Below are 18,760 nucleotides of genomic sequence, written 5' to 3' on the forward strand. Positions count from 1 at the left end.
TTGCATTTTGGTGCAAAACCGGCCCCGGGTGCTCCCGCGTCCTGGTCTTTCACGTGCCGCTGGCGGGACACACGGCCAAGGCACCACGATCGGCACGGGCTGAGGCTCGGCAGCGTCTGGCTGCTGTTGTGTCCACGACTCTGCCGCTCTTGCGGTGAAACGCTGGTTCTCGGACTGTGCAAGCAACCTGAGAAAACGGCCCCCGCGGCCCTGCCCCCCCCGCCGCCACGGCGGCCCCCAAGAGCGCTCCCGCCCCACCCGGGGCTCGCCTGGGCCCAAGGGAAGCGCACGGCGCCCGCCAGCAACGCGCGGCTCCGGCCTGGGCGCCCCGGCGACGGCCGCTGCCGGAGCGGCGGCTGGTCCCCGGCCGGCCTGGGGCTGGGGCTGGGCCCGGGCCCCCCAGCGCCTCGGGCCGCCCCCGCCGCCGCGGCCCGGCGCTTCCGGACAACCGCCCGGCGACGCCACGCTGCGCGAGGGCTCCCGTCACGAGCCCGCGCGGCCGCGGCGGGCCGCCGCCGACCTGCGCCCCCGGACTGACGTCAGCGCCCGCGGGCGGAGGCGGTGCGCGCGCTCCCCGCCTGACGGCGCCTGCGCCGCATCCGGGCCCCGCCGGGTGGGGCGCGGCGGCGGCCGGGGGTTGGCGGGGAGTGCGGACGTGGCAGGCAGCGGGCGGGGGAGCGGCGCTTCCGGGGAGCGGCGGGTCCGGGAACCGGAAGCGGGCCCGGCAGCAGCGCCGGGAGCGGCGGGCGGCGGCGGTGAGTGAGGCCGCGGAGCGGCTCGGGGCAGGGGGGCGCCGGGCCCGCGGGCGGCGGCCGCGCAGGTGCCCGGGGCGGGCGGGCGGCTGGCACCGCGCCCGGCGACCCGGCCGGGGCCCGAGCCTGAGGCGCCGCCGCCGCTTCCTTCCCCGCCAAGGAGTTGAGGCCTGGCGGCGCCCAGCCGGGTAGCACGTCGGGCCCGCCGTGCCTGCGCGCCACGCCCGGCCTCTGCAGGGGCCCGGGTCTTCCCCGGTAACGTGTCCGGGCGGGAGCGCCCCGGGCCGCCGGCGGCCCGGCCTGGCCCGGCCCGGTGGGTGCCGGCCTGCGGGGCCGGGGCCGGCTGTCGGCGGGGCCGTCTCCTCCAGGGCACGGGCTGCCCCGAGGGGAGCCGTCGGCGTCCCAGTATGGCGCAGCGAGTCCCGGGGGCTACGAGTCGGGCCGTCGCTCCCTCCCGGAAAGCCGAGTGGTTTTTTTCGGCCCGGGTGCGCTGTGAGGCGGATACCCCCTCTGCAGCGCCCCTAATCTCTTGTAATCCGCGGATCCTTCCCCCAGCGTTGTGTTGTGCTGCTCAAGCTTCCATTCATTCGAGGCTTGTAAAGGACGGTCGTCCCGTGGGGAGACCCGGTGACTGGGTTTGGTAGTAAAACTTGGCGATTGTCTGCCTGTGCCTTTGAAAAAGGAAGGAGGAGAGGAACGGAGATGGCATGACCAAAATACAAGTGTAGTCTTGAAAAAGCGGGTATGCGAGATGGCCTCTTGCTTTCCTTGTAGGTGGTGCTTTAACCATGTTTGCGTTGTATCGTTGGAGTTCGCTTTCACTCTTTCTGAGCAATGCTCTTTAGAGTAGAATGAAGGTTAGTTTCATGTCTTCTTATTCTTGGGATGTGCATGAGTATTTTTCAGTATGTGTGTGTGGTCTCTTAGCTCTGAAATCTTTATCGGAGAGACTTTGCAAAACTATCCAAACTGGGCCTTCTTGGTAACTGTCACACTGTAGTTGAAGTTCTGTTTAAACTTACTGGCTGATGGAAGTGGTTGCTGAAACAGGTGAATTGCTTACACCCACATCAGAAGTTATCCACCAGAGTTAACGCTTGTATGGTCATGTTAAAATACAGATTTTTCAGTCTGGTACTCAGCGTTGATTTTCAGTCATTAATGTGATCATTCCATAAAAATATTTCTAGATCCTTTTCTGTAACAGGGTTCCTTAGTCAACTTTGCCAGATGTTGGGGGGATGTTAGAGGGAGAGAAATCGCCATCTGACACATAACATGCAATGTCTTGGTTTTGTTGTTGTTTACAAGCAGTGTAAAATCACACCACTAGAATGTGAGGTGACTCGCTGATGATTTTGTCCTAAAGTCTTTACTGTTTATTAATATGAAGTTGTCCTGAGTAGGTTTAGGGAACTTTGGCTTTAACCTTCCCCCCCCACTCTGTTCTCATAGAGTAGGTGTTCTGGTTATGGAGTAGATAGAAATATATGTGGCCTAAAGCTCCAGAGCCTCTCTCTTTAGAGGAGACTTGCCTTCAGTCATGTATTTATACTGCTTGTGGAAGCATAGGCATTTCTATCTGGTTTTGTGTGGAAAAGTTTCTTGCTTCTGGAACTACCGTTTTCTGCTTGAAGCTGTAGCACTCAGGATTCTTTATTGCTCTAGACAGACTGTGAATGGGACATCAATATAAGGAATATTTCTTCTTAATATGCTGGGACATTCACTCCAGGTTCTAATTTCATGGGTGAAAGCTGAGTTATAGCAGTGAACAAATGTCTAAAGGATTATTTCTTTAATGAGTTGTTTGATGCTTGTGCTTCTTTGAATGTTTTCTCCTGCTACTGTAGGGACTATACTTTCTTCCTGTAACACTTGTTATCAGAAGGAGGGTTGAAAATCCAAGAAAGAATTGATAGTTGGCTAAGGAAGGGCAAGGTACAAAGAGTGACTAAAAGTGAACAACAACAAAGTCCTCACAGAAGAGGGAAGGTGGATGTTTCTTGTTTAGGTTTGAAAAGCTTTATTAGCGATGAATTGTGAAGATAGAGCTTGCTCTTATATGTTCAGCAAGATTCATCGTTAACATAGAAAGCACTAAAAGACAGTATAAACTAGGCAGTATGTCTTAGGAAAAGCTAATTCTGAGCTTTTTGTTTCTTGCGAGTGATAGGAATTGCATAATGCGTGTTTGTGTAGAGGAAGTCAGAGTACAGAAATTTTGGATGAAAGATGGTCAGTGTTACAATGTATGTGGAGAAAACTTCTTTAGCATTGTAACATTAGTCTTATTCTATATGTTCCTCTTCAAACATTCTTCCTTTTGGCCTCCTGTCTAAACTTTGAACTACTCTTGTAACTTTTCCTAATCAATTATACTTGTGCAAAGTTCACAGAAATATCAGATGACTTCACACATTGTAACATGTATGTGGAGGTAGCTAAGGAAGAGAGAAATGTTTCACTGTCATTTTGTTGAGGTTGTATTTTCAATGACTTTTGCCTCCACAGGGTTGCTCTCCAGAAGCAATGCCCATAACTGAGCATTTTTGAAATCTTTTCTTAGAGCTTTATTACAGAGGTAGAGATGTAAATCAGTCCCACCAGGGACTTCAATCACGTTTTTGTTCACTTAAGTAGAAGTCTGGTGCTGGTGGCAGAGGTTGGAAATAGTGGTAGGTTTAAGGTTAGGTTAGACTAAGCTTTTTTTGTATTCAGTTTTTAACCACTTTCACTCTCTTGTAAATTGTATGTTGTATTGGACCTTGCGCAAGATAATGAATCAGCCTAACAAAACAGGGTTTAATGTGGCCCTTCTTTAGAACATAGAAGTGATTGCACCTTAGATGTGAACCATGATTTTTATGTCCTGAAGCCTGAAAGACCTCTTCAAAACAGCCCAGGAAAGACTGGGCTTCAAAAATCTGCTCCAGTACCTGTCGTGTCAAGAAGTTCTAGCAGCTAATGTATCCTTTCTTCTTCTGAAAGTGTCTTCAGTGAAAATATTGTAGCTTCTGGACTTTCACTGATAAACAGTTTTCAAAATGAAACTTTACAATTGAGTGTCTTATACATCTCATGAACTGTTAAAACAGATCTTTCTGGCAGTGACGCAAAATGCATAGATGAAGAAAATATTACGTGTAGTGTGACAAGTTGAGAATCTGCCCAGGTGGAAAGACAGAGCATCACAAAAATACAACTGAATTGGAGAGTCAATTCCAGTAGAGCCATTTGGATTGATTTGGACAAATGTATGTGAGGTGTCCTGTTATAATGGCCTGAGTGCTTCCAGATCAGTTGGCAGTCTCTGACTTCCAGGGTATGAGCTTCTCTTTCAGAATTTTCTGTAGAAAAACAAAACAAGAGTTTCTTGTATCTGAAGAGAAGCAAATGTTCCATGAGTGCTTATAGAGGACCTAGTCAAGCTGTTGGTGGAACAAAAGCAAGGATATCTGCCTTTCAGAAGAGTGTTCTTAGCTCTCAAGTCTAGGTCTTTATAAAAATGCCTAATTTTACTACTTCTTCAGAAAGTTGCAGAACAGAAGCATTAAAAGCACTGTAGGTAATATTCTGAATTGATCTCTCGGGATCGTGATTGTCGCCTGTCTTTTGGAAATGGTTGATTTCTGTGTTCAGAAATTAAGTAGGCATATTTCCTTCAGTTTCAGCATAATATAGGAGGCCATGCTGTTGTCTTTTTTCCTTTTTTTTTTTTTTTTTTTTTTTTAAAAAAAAAAAAAGAATCAGTCTCCCCAGAAGTTGAAACAAACAAGCCTTCTATTTCTCTGGGACCAGTGTAAAAGGCACTAGCATCTTTCTGAAGGAAACTAATTTTGCTGTATGCATTTCCTTTAGAAAGCGATCAAGAACTGATGAGATCAAGCTTTTTGGTTTCAAAAGGGAATTAACAGTGAATGCAGACCATAAAAAACGATGAATATGCAGTTTTCAGTGATTTGGGAGATTTGCTGATTGAAACAAGCTCATATGAATCACTGGTTTGTTGTTTGTTTTTTTTAAACAGTGCATAAAAACTGAACTGTAGTCTGCTTTGTTTGGACACTAAGGAATCTGGAAACTATTGTGAAAGTTAAAAGATTCCCCCCCCCCCATTACTGTGTATTTTTCTCCCATCAGTTCATTGCTGATCAGCACTAGTTGTGTCTTGTGTGACAGTGTTCCAGTATGAATTTTAGCTGTGTAACTATTTTGACCAAAGCTTCCGTGGTCAACTGCCTTTATACAGAGGAATAGAAAACAGCATAGAGTGGCTGCTTTGTGCTTTGCAAGAAAATTGTTTGTTGTTTATAATAATGACCGCTTGTTGTCATAGTATTTTCCCAATAGCATGAGTCCTGCTTATTTGAGCTTTGTGTATTGTAACTGCTGAGTAGTAATAGGATGTTCAATGGCATGTTTTAATATTATGTTTGGCTTAGTTTTGGTAATGTGTTGCTACATGCAAAGGAATATCTCAGGCTGTTTCACTTGATAAAAATACTATTTTCTCCATTTCTCCTGACCAGGTGTATATATTTCATTATTTCTGTGATTTTTTTTTTTTCTTCATGTCATAAGACAGCATAAAATTCTCCCTTTCCCTATATCTCTTCAAGTGACTACGTTCTAATTTACGTATATATTTTTTTGAGTGGAGACAAAATGAATGATGTTTGATACAAATGACTTGTACTAGGGGAGAAGGAAAATTGACTCATTCCGTGACAACTGTCTTCTACCTTCTCAGAGGCAGATACTCTTGGCCCTGCCCTTTATGGTATTCCACATCAGTGATGAGCAAGCATGCCACTAGCCTTACATTTAGAGCAAGTCAAGCAACTGAAATAATGAAGCAGCCTTGTCCCCAGCTTCAACACTGAGCTTGTTCTTGAGTCTTCCTCCTTTCCAGCTCCCTCCTTGACCCTCTGCCAGTATTGAGCAAGCATCAGCTTGTGCTATGGTGGAGATTAGCCAGTGCTGGCTGCCACATGGGCTAGCTAAAGGTCTGAGGTCTACCTACCTTTCTGTCAGTTGGGACACTGAGTTAGAACCATCTCCTTTGTGTAGCTACTTTTTCCATAGAAAGTGTAGGAAATTATCTCAAAGCTCTTTTCTCTGTAAGACTTGCATTAAATGAGCTTACCTCTTGGTTTCAGTGTTATTGCTGAGAGAGCAACAAGCCAACAGATGTTACCTGCTCGAGCAGGAAATACTGATATTCACGTGAGGGAGGGGAGGGAAGGCTGAAAAGAGGACAGTAAAAGATCATCAGGTAAAGTCACTTACTGACTATACACTCACAACAGTAAGTCAGAAGTGGTTTGCGAGGGACATGCTTGAATTCTTGCCCCATCATGCTTAAAAAAAGAAAAAAACCATGAAAGATCCATCCTCTCCTGCCCCGTAGCAATTCCTTGTTCAAAGATCTGTTCAAGGATTTCTGTAGGTGTAACTTGTGAAGAATGTCTTAATGATTATAGCTCAGGAGGTATCCTGCAGGATGCTGCTACTTTGCCTGCAGCTGTCCCTGGAGGAAGGTCCTGCTTGTAGGAGCAGTGACTAGAAACCAAGTTCCTCATGCACAATCCAATAAACAACAGTCAGGGGCGGGAAAAAGAGAGAGCAGACAGCTTTCCTTGGCAGAAGCCCTGCCCAGATGTTCCAAGATATGCGGGTAGAGCAGTCGTCTTGCCGTGTTATCCCTTCCCTTTACCCCCCCAGCTTTGTAGGAGGAACTCTCCTGCTTTACTGTTTGCACTGAACAGGAGGTGGTTGGGGGTAGGTCTGTGATTGCAATGTGGTGACACTGGTTGCCTACCTGGGGAGGAAGAGGTTAACCTTCAGGGGAACTTGGGAAGGGAGCAGGTCCCAAAGTCCAGATTTCTTGGCCCCATGGCTGCTCAGGTTAGACTGTTCTGCAGAACTAAGTCGAAGGTGGTGTGGGAAACCAGAATCTTTAGCAATGATTCTTGCTGTCATGTTGATCGTGTGTAATCATGTTTAAAAATACTGCAGGCTGATCAAAAATTGTCACGCTGTTGTAAGCTGTTGCAAATGGCATTATATGTTACTTTCAAGAGCAAATTGCCTTTAAATATTTTAAGATAAGTTCTTTTTCTAAACAAAAGCCCTATCATTACCTTTATACAACTTAAAGACTAAAAATATAAAACTTCATTTATTTCCTTTCATATAAAGTTTAATATCTAATTTCACAATAAGTATTAGCATTCTTAGTATTGACCTTTGTCATGTTTGCTGCCTATAGGAGGTTAAATGTAGTATCTATGTATTATGCTAGCTTTCTTTAAATAATTAGATTGCTCTGTTTTGATATGTATTCTCCTTTTATTATATATATATGGATCTGAAAGAATTTCAGATGGTTCTTACAGGGCTGTAGTTATTTTAGTACCCTTGCTGTACAACTGTTGTCAGTTGTTGAAATAATTCTTTGACATCATATTTTTGGTGTTGTGAAGAACCAACCTTAGCATTGATTGGTGTACTCTAATCAATGTATAGGCAAAACAGCTCAGGTGTTTGTTATCCGCTTGAGTTAAGCTGTAGATTCCCTTGTTGGGATTTGCCTCAACTGCATGATGGCTGTTGCAGCTGTATGTCTCTGCTGTGTTAAGATTTACTGTGTATCTTTAACGCAGAAGTTCATCACTGGGCTTGGAGCAAAATATGAGAGCAAAATTAGTTATTTGCTTCACCTTAACTTTCCGTTTTTTTTTTTTTATAAAAAGTAGTCTTATAATAAAAAAGAAAATTGCTCTAAACACATTTCTTTACAGTGTTGGTATAGATTGTCTCAGCTGAAGAGGGTAACAGTGATATATGGAGTGTTCAAAGGAGTACAGGAGATGCAAAATATCCTTGAGAAATAGACCATGAGGGAATCTCCTGCCCCTGAAGTCATCTCCTTAGCTCTCCACAACTCAACGGCTCTGTGGCTTATCTGCCTGCTTGGTGGCGTGGTATTGTAAGAATTGCCTGCTTTGTTTGGGGTCTCCAAATGCTGTTTCTGTTTTTCTCTTTATAAAGTTAGTCAACCTCTTTATACAGTTAGTTAGAGGAACTGGGAATCTGTATGTTAAGCAAGATTTCTTACAACCCTATATTGGTCCTGTTCTGGATTCTGTCAAACACTTCAGAAAGCAGACTTTGTGGATGGTGAAGTGTGTGTTCTTGTAGCAAGGAAGCATGATCAAGTAGACTAACATAGATATGAAACCTGAACTTGTTCAGCGTTATTGAGTGTTATGTTAAGGAATCTCTCATCTATGTCATGAAACCTGTTTTCTGTTGGTCTGATGTTCTTTGAGGTGGAAGTAGTTTGTAAGGTGTCTCAGGAAGCTTGATAATCATCTGTTATGGAGTGGCAAATTATGGTATTTTTTTTCCTAAGATGATGATCACAAGTCTAACCAGGATGAAATAGTGAATAAGTTGATTAGAAAACATAGTTTATGAAAATATTGTTTTCAAACTAGCTCTTGTAAAGCATTTATCTTGAAAAAATGCTGTGCAAGAGTAAATAACCATTAATGTTTTACTTTCCCTAGTATCTCAGGAGCTCTTGTTTGTGTGAAAAGAGTAGAGAAGTTGGCCAGTTTGGTTTTATGCCTGCTAAAAGCCATTTTTCCCCTCCTTTTTGCAGGTGAGATTAGTTTGGGGATGTGAATACAATGAGTGTAAACCAGCAAGCTCACGCAGGGCCTCCTTACGGACAACCTCAGCCTGGATATCCGGGATACCAGCAGCCTGCCTACGGAGGACAGCCATTGCCAGGGGTTCCTCAGTCGCAATATGGAGCTTATAATGGTCCGATGCCAGGATATCAACAGCCAGCCCCTCCACAAGGTACTTCTCAGTCAAAACTTAATGATTGATAACCCGTGAATTGTTGTGTGCATGGAATTTTTTCTGTATACTTCCTATTGTTAGTCTTTTTTTTGTGGTAGCAATTATCTTTTCTTCTGTATGAAGCTTACATGATGTTAAAAATCATGTTCTTCCTGTACATTGAGGTTATTGTTCTGTCATTTGCCCATTTCAGTGGGGCTTACTCTTCTTTTAATAGCTCATAAAATTAACATGTTGAGAAGCACAGCCTGCTTTTTTTTCTGTATGTCCCTGCCCCCGTGGTACTGAAGCACCTGACTAGAACAGTCTTCCTGATGAGGTTATGTTGAGGGGCAGCAGTTAGGGACTGTAACAGATTTGTCACTGAGACTACCTTATGTTATTATTTAGAAAGTTCTGCACTCCTTCCTGAAAGATTAAGACATACAACTCTAGGCAGAAAGCATATTTGGAGCTATTTTCTCTAATGCCTTTAAAATCAATAGAAAGTTTGTGGACATCATGTGGGCAAGCTAATGTGTTCCAGAATTTCCCTGGTTCTGCATGATCGTATCACTTGTTGGTTTTGTTTGTCTAAAAAACAACAAAAAGATAGTTCAACTTTTTTTTTTTCCTGTTTTCAAAAGAAAGGCTAACTTAAAATTATTAAAGAACTTCAGGAGTCTTTGTTTTTGAGTGCCTGAATTGCTTTAGGAGATTAATAGCGACTTTAACATCTGAGATGTAGAGGAGAAAATAGTATTGCTTTGAATAGAAGTATTTCTGCCTTTCAGAATCATGTGGATGAATTCAGCTCTGCTGAGATAAGCACAACACAAACTTTCACTCTGAAATGTTTGTTTAGATTTCAGATAGGTATTCTAAGGAAATGAGGAATATGCTGATCATGCTAATGGTCTTTGTATTATTCTCCCCTCCAAGCAAATCTTGAATTTTTTGCAACGTCTTGAATTTTAAACCAACCTCAACGAGAAGGATAGAACAATCAAAGTGCCTATAGTTGTCTTGAAACTAACAGAAGCGAGAGACTGAAATCTGGGAGCTGAATGATTACCCTGTTGGGTTTTTTGTCTGGAGTTAGCAGGGTAGTGGAGTAGAAGATAAGTTAGTGTGGTGTGCTAAAGAATGGGTTATTCAGTTGCTCCATCTTCCTTTTCTTTCCTTAATCCTCTTCCTCCCCTCATCTCAATAAATCTCTTCCAACAGCACTTTTAATCTGTGAGTTTTGAACTAATTTCACAGAGCGTTTAAATTCCTGTAAAAGTAATGAAAATCAGCACTGGGCTGAGGAAAGAAATCCTGCTTCCTGGGAAGACAGAGCTCAGCCATTGAGCGCTCTGTTTGGCTGCTCAGTGTAGCCATTGACGAACTCGTGTTTCCTGGCCCATGGAAGGAATGGGGAGAAATTGGACTTGCTTCAGTGAAGGAGAGAAGGAGATTCAAGAAGGACAAAGATTATTACAGATTTGTTGGAGAAGTTTCATCAGTGCAGCTATTTATAGAAAACAGGTTTTGGCTGTTAGCAGTGTGAAGAATGTTTAGGATGTTTATGAAGAGAAATTGATGAGCATCTTCCATCAGATACTTCAAGAATTATTTACAGGTCTGAAAAGCATTTCTTTTTAAGGGAATTAATGTTTTTCCTTCTGAATTATTTCTGGTTTACCTTTTTTAATTTCAGAACAACAGAAGTGTGGTTCATGACAGCTCAGTAAGGACATACCTAGAAAGCTTGATAACATGAACTTGTGCAGATTACAAATGCAGATTTTGTTTGTGCCAGTAATGATTGAAAGGTAGTGTGACACTGAGGGCAACAAGGTGGTCTCATTTGGACAAAAAAAGTTTATTGCACTACTCTTAAGCAGTATCTCATGTACTTTATTGATATATCAGGCAAAGGCCGCCCATGGTTTGTGGAGATTTCTCTTCCATCTTTTCTTCTGAGACCATCCTTCCTAGACTTAGCAGACTATTAAGGAAATCTCAGTTGTCACGTTGTGCATTTTGGACCTGTTACTATAAATCCAGGATTCCTATCTTTAGAAGGAAGGAATGTAAAATTCAGAGCACTAGCACAACAGCCAGAAGCGGACCTGTTAGTAGCTGCTGAATATGACATCCAGGTGGAAAAGAGTGGCAAACAAACAACGCATTATCAAAGAGAGTAGACAGGTGATAGTGAAGATAGTCACAGTTATCCTTTTTACCCCTATCTCCAACACATTATGTTTATTGCAGGTCTTTGTAGCAAGACCTGTTGTAGCTGCATAACATAGAGGAGAGAGAATTAATTTCAGAGGCACTGGAGTGGCAGGAATTTAGTGAACGCTGAGGAGTAAAAGGAAAACTGCCAATGTTATTCTGTGATCTCAAAGTAGTTGTCTTAGGGATTTATTTTAAAAATAAAAATAAAATTGCTTGGAGGACTGAGTGGAGAAGTGTTGGGAGCAGATGCCATCCTCAGTCAGGGAGTCTTTTGCATCTGATTTACGTGACAAAGCCTAGCTCTAACTAATGGAAACACGGGAAAGCTGTGCCAGTGATGCTAGTCTTGCTTGGGATCAGAAGTGGAGTACTGTGCTGCTAGCTGAAAATAGCTGCTTCTTGCTATGAGAATGTTGAAAGAACCAGGACAATTTTGCACTGATTTTTCAGTCAGTCTATCGGTTTCCTTCTGATGAGATCATGCAGTTTAAAGTGCAGACACAATTATCTGAATACCAGTAGCAATTAACCTGCTGCTGGATTGTTTTACATAGACTCAGTTTATGATACTGTTAACACTTGTATTGACGTTAACGTATGAACTATGTTGGTAGTATATGTTGTGCATGGTAGAACAGTGAGAGGGAGTATAGCTTAAGGAATAATGTGGCAAATGTGACATGGATTTATATATATATGATATTTTCTGCACTGCAGGCTGTCCTCACCATTGGAAACACTGTCTCTTGGTGCTTTCTCTCAGGCTTGATTTGCTGGTGTATTCTGTCTTTCCAGGTTATTTTCCTTCCTTGGGGTTCCCTTCGAAGGGCTCTCCTGTATCTCTCAACTCTGACACTTCTTCTCTTGCACCTAATTTCATAGGTAAATGGTGTCCTTTCTGTGGGAGTGTTTGTGCTGTGCCTCTTCTTCTGTGCCGAGTTCCCATTTAATATGGATATTTATCTCAAAGGTGTGGGTACCTGATTATTCAGGCAGAGGTGGGTGGGACACTTCCCAATCTATTCGTAGGCAACACTCCAGAAACATAAATAGGACATGAAGAAATAATCCTAGTAGAAATTCCTTATGCCTGCAGATTCATAGATAAAACCTGACTTATGACTAATGTTTTCTGAAGACTGATTTCAAAACCTGAATTGGCCCGTTCAGGTTCTGTCAGGGAGAATCCTTAGTTTGAAAGAATGCAGTCTCCCTTTTGAGAGAGAACTAAAACGTGAGGTTTGAAATGATAGCATTGCCATGAAGAAATGAAAAATCTCCCCAAGCACCAGGAAATTGTTATTGGAAGTCTTGAGATATTTGTAACTTGTGCTTTCGTTTAAGGGAAAAAGAAGTTTTTAGCTTCCTTGGCTATAACATAGAAACCAAATATATGTTAGGAATAATTATGATTCCAAAAGCTGTGGCTTGAAGAAGGAAATACTTTTGCAAAGCTAGCAATCAAGATGTAAGAATTAGAAACATTGCAAGAAATCATATTGTATTTTTCCTTCTTTCCCACTAGTGGTATTTTGGAAGAGCTATTTCCAGTGGTGCCAGTTTGTTTAGAAGAGTAGGGAGTTAGAACTGGGCCAAGACTGTATAGTCTCAGGGCTTTGAGTAAAATCACAGACACTTCCCATTTTGCTGTAATCTACCTCCAATTTGAGGTCTGTGATGAGTAAGAACAATATCTCAAAGGTGTTGAAGAGGAACTTCAGGATTCCTCAAGAGTAATGAATCTTAAAATAATAAACCACTAGATATTCATGCCTGTTCAAGTGAATTTTTTTCAGTGGCTATTTGAGCAGCCTGTGGTAATGGTTACAGAGCTATATTTCTGACAAGGGCTAGAAAAAGACGACTTCAGAAGCTTTTTCTGAAGTAAGCATGTATTCATCAAATTGTATGCCTGTTAAAGTTGAGGGGGGAAAAAAGTTAATGTAAAAAAAAAAAAAGTGTAGGATCCCTCCAAGAATTGAATTAAATATACTGTCAAAGACAAAAGGTAACAATGCCAAACAGTTTACATGTACTATCAAAGGAAAGAGATTCCAAAATAGATGAAAGTATATCAAATTAACTGAAAAGGTATTACAAATGATATTCAGAAATAGAAATACCACACAACATACAAATTATTAGAGATCGGGAGTAATAAAGAAAAAAGCCCCAAGAAATTACTGGTTATTCATACAAGGTCTAGTTAATTTCTTCCTTGAGCTTACATCCACAAGCCTACTAAGAATAAGATAAGAATATGAGTTGAAACCTCATGCTTTGGTGTATAAATTATACTGTAGAATTGAGAAATGGGTTCTCTTGTTTCCGATTTCATAACAGTTCCTCACAGGAAGGTTTCAGAGTCCCTTTCAAACTTGTCATGCCGGTCATTGTCAGAGAGACACAACAGTGTGTATGTACTGCCCTGGACTCACGGGGCACTTTACTCTATTTCATCATCTGTATTTAATGATACGCCATACATGAAATGCGTTCCCTTGTGGTTAGCAGGCATGGTCATATGGTTGTTCTAATAATCAGCATTTTTAACATAATATTATTAAAATAGACATTTATATATTCTCTTTTTTTGGAAGTAGACATGGCAGTTGGTCTGCTAGTATTGTATCCAGCATTGTGCAGTCTGTGGAAAGTGTGAAGACTTGTTTCTGAGGCAAATGTGTTTGGGCTGTGACTGAACCAGCTCAATCTGAAAGATGAGAAAGTATTCGTGTTAGCCTCCAACCTTGAGAGGCTGGGAAGGACAATCTGTGGTGGCCCCCATTATGTTATATATAAAAACAGTCAAATGTAATTTTTGAAAACTGGATCTACTCACATAACTTGCTTACCTTTCAAGTAGGGAAAACTGACCTGTAGTAAACATTATGTTCCTTCTGAATACTCTCTTTGGTCAGGATAAAAATAATTGGACTTGGAGGGGGAAGAATTTAATACTTTACTGATAAGAAAACATTTTTTTTCTTCATCAAAAGATAAATTCATCTTTTGAAGACCCTCCGCAGTACATATTTTCTACTTGTTCTGTGTGGAGGTGGTGACTAGTGGCACTGGGTAAAAGTATTTGTGCTTTCAGTTCTACTACTTCTAATATAGTTGTATAAATTATTTGTTGCTCATGGAGTATTGATACATCAATTTGGCCACTGCTAAACTGTTTCTGCACTTTTTTTTATTTCCTGGATTTTTCATGGTAGCTGGTTCAAGCCCTTGTTTCTGTGAGTAATCTGTAATTTTTTTTCCTCTTATGTCTGTAGGTTCGTTAAGAGCCCCTCCAACACCTGGAGCTCCCCCTCCAGCCTCTGGAGCATCTCTTCCTTCTGGCCACCTGGCATACAGTCAGTTTGGACATGGAGATGTGCAGAATGGGATTCCAGCTTCAGCAGCCCCGATGCAGAGGTACATACAAGAAGAGCAAATCATAACAAAGGCCTGCCTTGGTAGACCTGTGTTAGGTCTAGACCTTTTAGGATCTAAACCAAACTAAATACTTTGTTTTTCCTGTGGTGGACATCGACTTTCTTTATTGCTTCCTTATTGTTTTGAAACAACATTTTGCCATAGGGGTATTTGTTAGACAATAAGAATCTCTGGAGATGAAAAACTTCTGGAAGGATGTGAGCAGATGTCAGTGACTGATCAAAACCACTTCTCCTCTAATGACTTTCTTTGTGGTAGTCATTTTCCCATAAGGATTTTTCTGATTTCCATAGTCTGTCTTGTTTGAAAACCGTTGCATCCACATAGCCGTAGTATTTGATTCCTTGGCAGTGTGAATTGATCTCTGTCTGAAGCATGTTGCTGTCTGTCATTACTGAGTAATTCCTTAACATTGGTTCTGAGTCCTTTTCTGTCCATTATGGATCCCTGAGTTATCTTCATCTAAAGCTCTTGGGCGTCTTCTCCAGAAAGATATTGCCATTACCTCTGGGGTGAAAGTGGCAAAAGTCCTCACTGCTTCATGCTGATTACTGGTTATGGGGGAAGGTGGTTGGTTTTTTTGTTTCCTTCTGGTTAAGCTCGGCACTGTCAGCTGGAGAGTCCAAATCCTTTGAGGAGCAGAGCATTCTCACATAACTGTGCAGGCTTTACTGTTGCTCACCCTGTAGACTCTGTTGCAGCATTTCTGATTTGTTGTAATAACTAAAATGGAATTAATGAAAAAAAATGCTGTAGTTGTAGAATTTGTATTTTAAGAACTAATAGATTTTTTTGATGAAAGGGATTCAGATCGATGCAGGATATGTAATTATTTTCTCAAACTGAGCTACAGTGCTTCATGTAAATAATTGAGACCCAGCTAGTGTTTACGTGGCAGAACAATTTTAAAAGGCACAGAGAATTGTGATTTCTTGTATAACGGGGAATCCAGTGAAGTTTCTCGTCTTCCTTCTCAGGCCACCTGCTTCTCAGCCGTTTCTGCCAGGCTCAGCACCCACGCCTGTCAGCCAGACATCTACGTTCCAGCAATATGGTCCCCCCCCAGCCAGTGTACAGCAGCTCAGCAATCACATGACAGGGATGACAATTGGCAGTACTACAGCCTCTGGTCCTCCCCCAGCTGGACTGGGCTATGGTGAGGTTTCCTGGCTACAGAAATAACGCTATTGCTTTTTATTTATGCTAGCAATTCCATAAAAGATTTGCTCTTGTCAATGATTCATTACCATGTGGTGATGGGAATTCTCTGGGTGTTGACATCTGCCATAGTAAATGGTAGTTTCCTTGACTAATAAGGTCATAATTGGGGAAAACAGAACTGAGACTATTGTAGGGGGCAGTGCAGGAAGTACTGCAGGACATGAGTAACAATATTTCTCCTCAACTAGGTGAATCTTGGTGTGAAAAACAAAAACAGTCTATCCCTAAGTAAGCTGTTGGAGAGTCTACATGCCTGGCCACTGTTGTGCAGCAGCCCAGTCAAAAAAAAAAAAAGAAGGAGAAAGGGCTCAGTAAATCACAAAGGGCTGAAATTACTCTGAATGATTCTGTGAAGGGTTTTGCTGGAAGTGAGAAGAAACTTACTTAAACAGTATAACCTCAATTTAGATATTTTGTTCTATTGTATTAGTTCTATAGTCCCACTGCTGTAGATTACAGGACTTTTTTTTTTTTAATTGAAGACTAGAGATTTGTCTAATGTATGTGTAAGCTCATTTCACTACACTTTAATTTTATTTTTTTTATTGTTTTGGTAAAGTACTTTTTGACAAGCATCTCTCATACTCTTAACACAGACTTTATAGGAAAATTAGGAGTAGGGGATGCAGATTTCTCCAGCCTTTTGGCAATGTGTTTGTCTAAAATTATCCTCAGAAATAGTACAGTGGTAAATACAGAAGATGCTAGTTCCATACTATTAAAACCATGAAGCTCAAAATTTGAACTACAGGCTCCAACTTAGTGTGGAGTTTAAGACACAAACTTATTTCAGTTCAAGAAATTGGTAGACAGACTTGTGGTGGTACTTGTTTTGTGTACTCCTGGCTTTGCCCCCTTTTTCTGGCCCTGAATCCTGAAATGTATTCTGATTACATAAAATAAGAAGCTTAGACTTTGAGACAGAGGACAGTGAAGGAACTATCAAGTTTCAGATCCCTTGGAGGAATTTCAGCTCTCTGATCAATTTAGGAGAGTGTTCACTTAAGGTTTGTCTCTATTAGTACTGGCAAGTCCACCTGAAGATGAGAAGGTGGTAGACCTGTTTAGATGATCTAGAGCAAATGGGTTTTGCTTGCATCTTAATTGTCTTGAGGATAGAAGAAAATGATGTTATATCTCTTCTTCTTATCAGGTCCCCCAACATCGGTTCCCCCAGTCTCAGGAAGCTTTAGTGCAACAGGATCTGGTCTCTACACACCTTACACTGCGAGCCAAGGACCCCCTCCTACCAGTATGTCTCAGGGTCTTCCTTTGGCACAGCCTCCGTTTCCTGGTCAACCAATATCAACTCAGCGCCTACCTACTCAAGTCCCTGGTTTTGCCCCACCTCCCTCTTCTACAGGGATTGGACCTTCCTCTTACCCTCCTACCACAGGTGCCCCCAGGCCACCTACCATGCCAGGCCCACCACTGCCTGGGCAGACAGTTGCTGGACCACCAACGTCCCAGCCTAATCACGTATCCTCACCACCACCTCCATCAACTATGGCAGGGCCGCACCCTGGGCCTCCCATGAGTGGCCTCCATGGACCACCTCCTCCCACTCATCCTCCTCAGCCAGGATACCAAATGCAGCAGAACGGTGAGTATTCCTACTATAGGAATTGTAAGTTACGTGTGTTCTCTGTGTTCTGAGAACTGGGTTTCAGGTTCATTACTTGCAGGCTCCTGATTGCACTTCAAAGCTTCCCTCTTGTTTCCCTGTGCTCATGTCTGAAAAACAAATCCAAGATAAACAATAGGGTGTGTCATTCTAAGATCTTTGTCATACAGGTTTTAATCAGATTAATGTAACTAAAGGAATCCTAGCTTACTTGGCCAAAAAATTGTCTAATAATTAGCGCCATAATACTAAAAGAATTTGTGATCAAAATTTTGTTATGAACTTTAATTTGATATCTGCAACCTCATCTGTTCAAAAGTAGAGATTTTAAATCCTGAAAAGCCTTACTATCTGTTTTGTTTTTTTTTAAATTTGTGGCCAGTGTGTGTATACAATGTGTATGAGAGGAGTTGTTAAATGTTGAGAAGGAGTTGCTACTTTTTCTTCTTTAATTCACAAAACTGTGTATTTTTCTCCTTGTAGAACCTTTCACGTTTTGTGTGTGCTTAGAAATAATATCAATTAAGCTTTCTGAATTATAAACAGTTTTGGATGATTTTTAATCAAGAATATTTACACATAGCTAGGATAAAGTAATCATGTGCAAGTGTCAGGATTGAGAATCTTACCCCCCATGCAGCTTTGTACAACTGGCCAGGTAAATTACTTAAAAATACCTGTCCAAATTGCTATGAACTGTAAAAAGAGTAATGGGGTAAATCATGCTGTTATTCCATAACTGACTGAAATTGTCTAAAGTAATATGAAATAACTTCAGGTAGTTACAATACAAAAGAAATAATCACACATTAACCTATTACTGTAATTTCAGAAAAGTCAAAACTGCCTGAGAGAAATCCTTGCATACCTCTAGTTTGAGGAATTATGGGTCATCCATTAGCTTATTTGGCTGTTCTGTGTGCACTTTCTGTTAGGCAGTTCTGCAGTTTAACTTAAATGTTCATAGTGCATGATCTTAACGCGTATTTTAATCATATTATTCTAAAAATAATTATGTTAGTCTAAAAACCTGTGTTTCCTTAAGTCTGGTTTTAAGGAGGACTGTATCCATCAGTTTATTGGATCATTGATAGAGATGTACAGGTCCAAGCTGAGACAGTGATAAATAATTCTAATTAACTGAAAAGCACGTGACTTTCTCTTTCTTGTTTTTTTGACGATGACAGGAAAAGTGGGAAGTGCCTAATGAGGAAACACCTAGTATTAGCCATTGTTTAATTTTTGCTGTCCCTTTCTTGTAAGGTTCCTTTGGGCAGGTGAGGGGTCCCCAACCAAACTATGGAGGAGCCTATCCAGGAACACCAAATTATGGAAGTCAACCCGGAGCACCACCTCCACCAAAACGTTTGGATCCAGATTCCATTCCTAGTCCTGTAAGCTTACTTTGTTCTTACCAGTGTGAACTCTTCCATAGTGTCTTTACATAGAACAGAACCGACAAAGACCAAAGCTGAAAACAGGTTTCTTATTCCAAAGAACATCAGTCTGTTTCCCTGCTTACTTTTCTCTCGTATATCCAGCTTCAGTCTTTTTTTATGAATAAGCCCAGCAGCAGCATTTTTCTTGGTGACTAAAAGGCACTGCATATGCAAATCAATGCTCTGATTCCTCA

General features: G+C 41.9%; 1 protein-coding gene across 4 annotated transcripts in view; it reads left to right on the forward strand.

Moving 5' to 3' along the window:
- Positions 1-688: 688 nt before the first annotated feature.
- The window catches only part of SEC24C (SEC24 homolog C, COPII coat complex component), a 41,924-nt gene continuing 23,852 nt past the window's right edge, over positions 689-18,760 (forward strand). For 2 of the 4 annotated variants that reach the window (XM_082310507.1, XM_082310509.1), the window contains exons 1-7: positions 689-755; positions 8,425-8,627; positions 11,634-11,720; positions 14,120-14,261; positions 15,260-15,438; positions 16,657-17,106; positions 18,391-18,521. In XM_082310507.1, the coding sequence (XP_082166633.1) occupies positions 8,453-8,627; positions 11,634-11,720; positions 14,120-14,261; positions 15,260-15,438; positions 16,657-17,106; positions 18,391-18,521 (1,164 nt within the window). In that variant the 5' untranslated portion in view covers positions 689-755; positions 8,425-8,452. Of the gene's footprint in view, positions 756-1,344; positions 1,495-8,424; positions 8,628-11,633; positions 11,721-14,119; positions 14,262-15,259; positions 15,439-16,656; positions 17,107-18,390; positions 18,522-18,760 lie in introns of those variants that run through there. The other 2 variants (XM_082310508.1, XM_082310510.1) reach the window with 2 other exon arrangements.

The sequence above is a fragment of the Platalea leucorodia genome, assembly GCF_965183815.1.
Source record: "Platalea leucorodia genome assembly, chromosome: 4".
Classification (NCBI taxonomy): Eukaryota; Metazoa; Chordata; class Aves; order Pelecaniformes; family Threskiornithidae; genus Platalea; species Platalea leucorodia.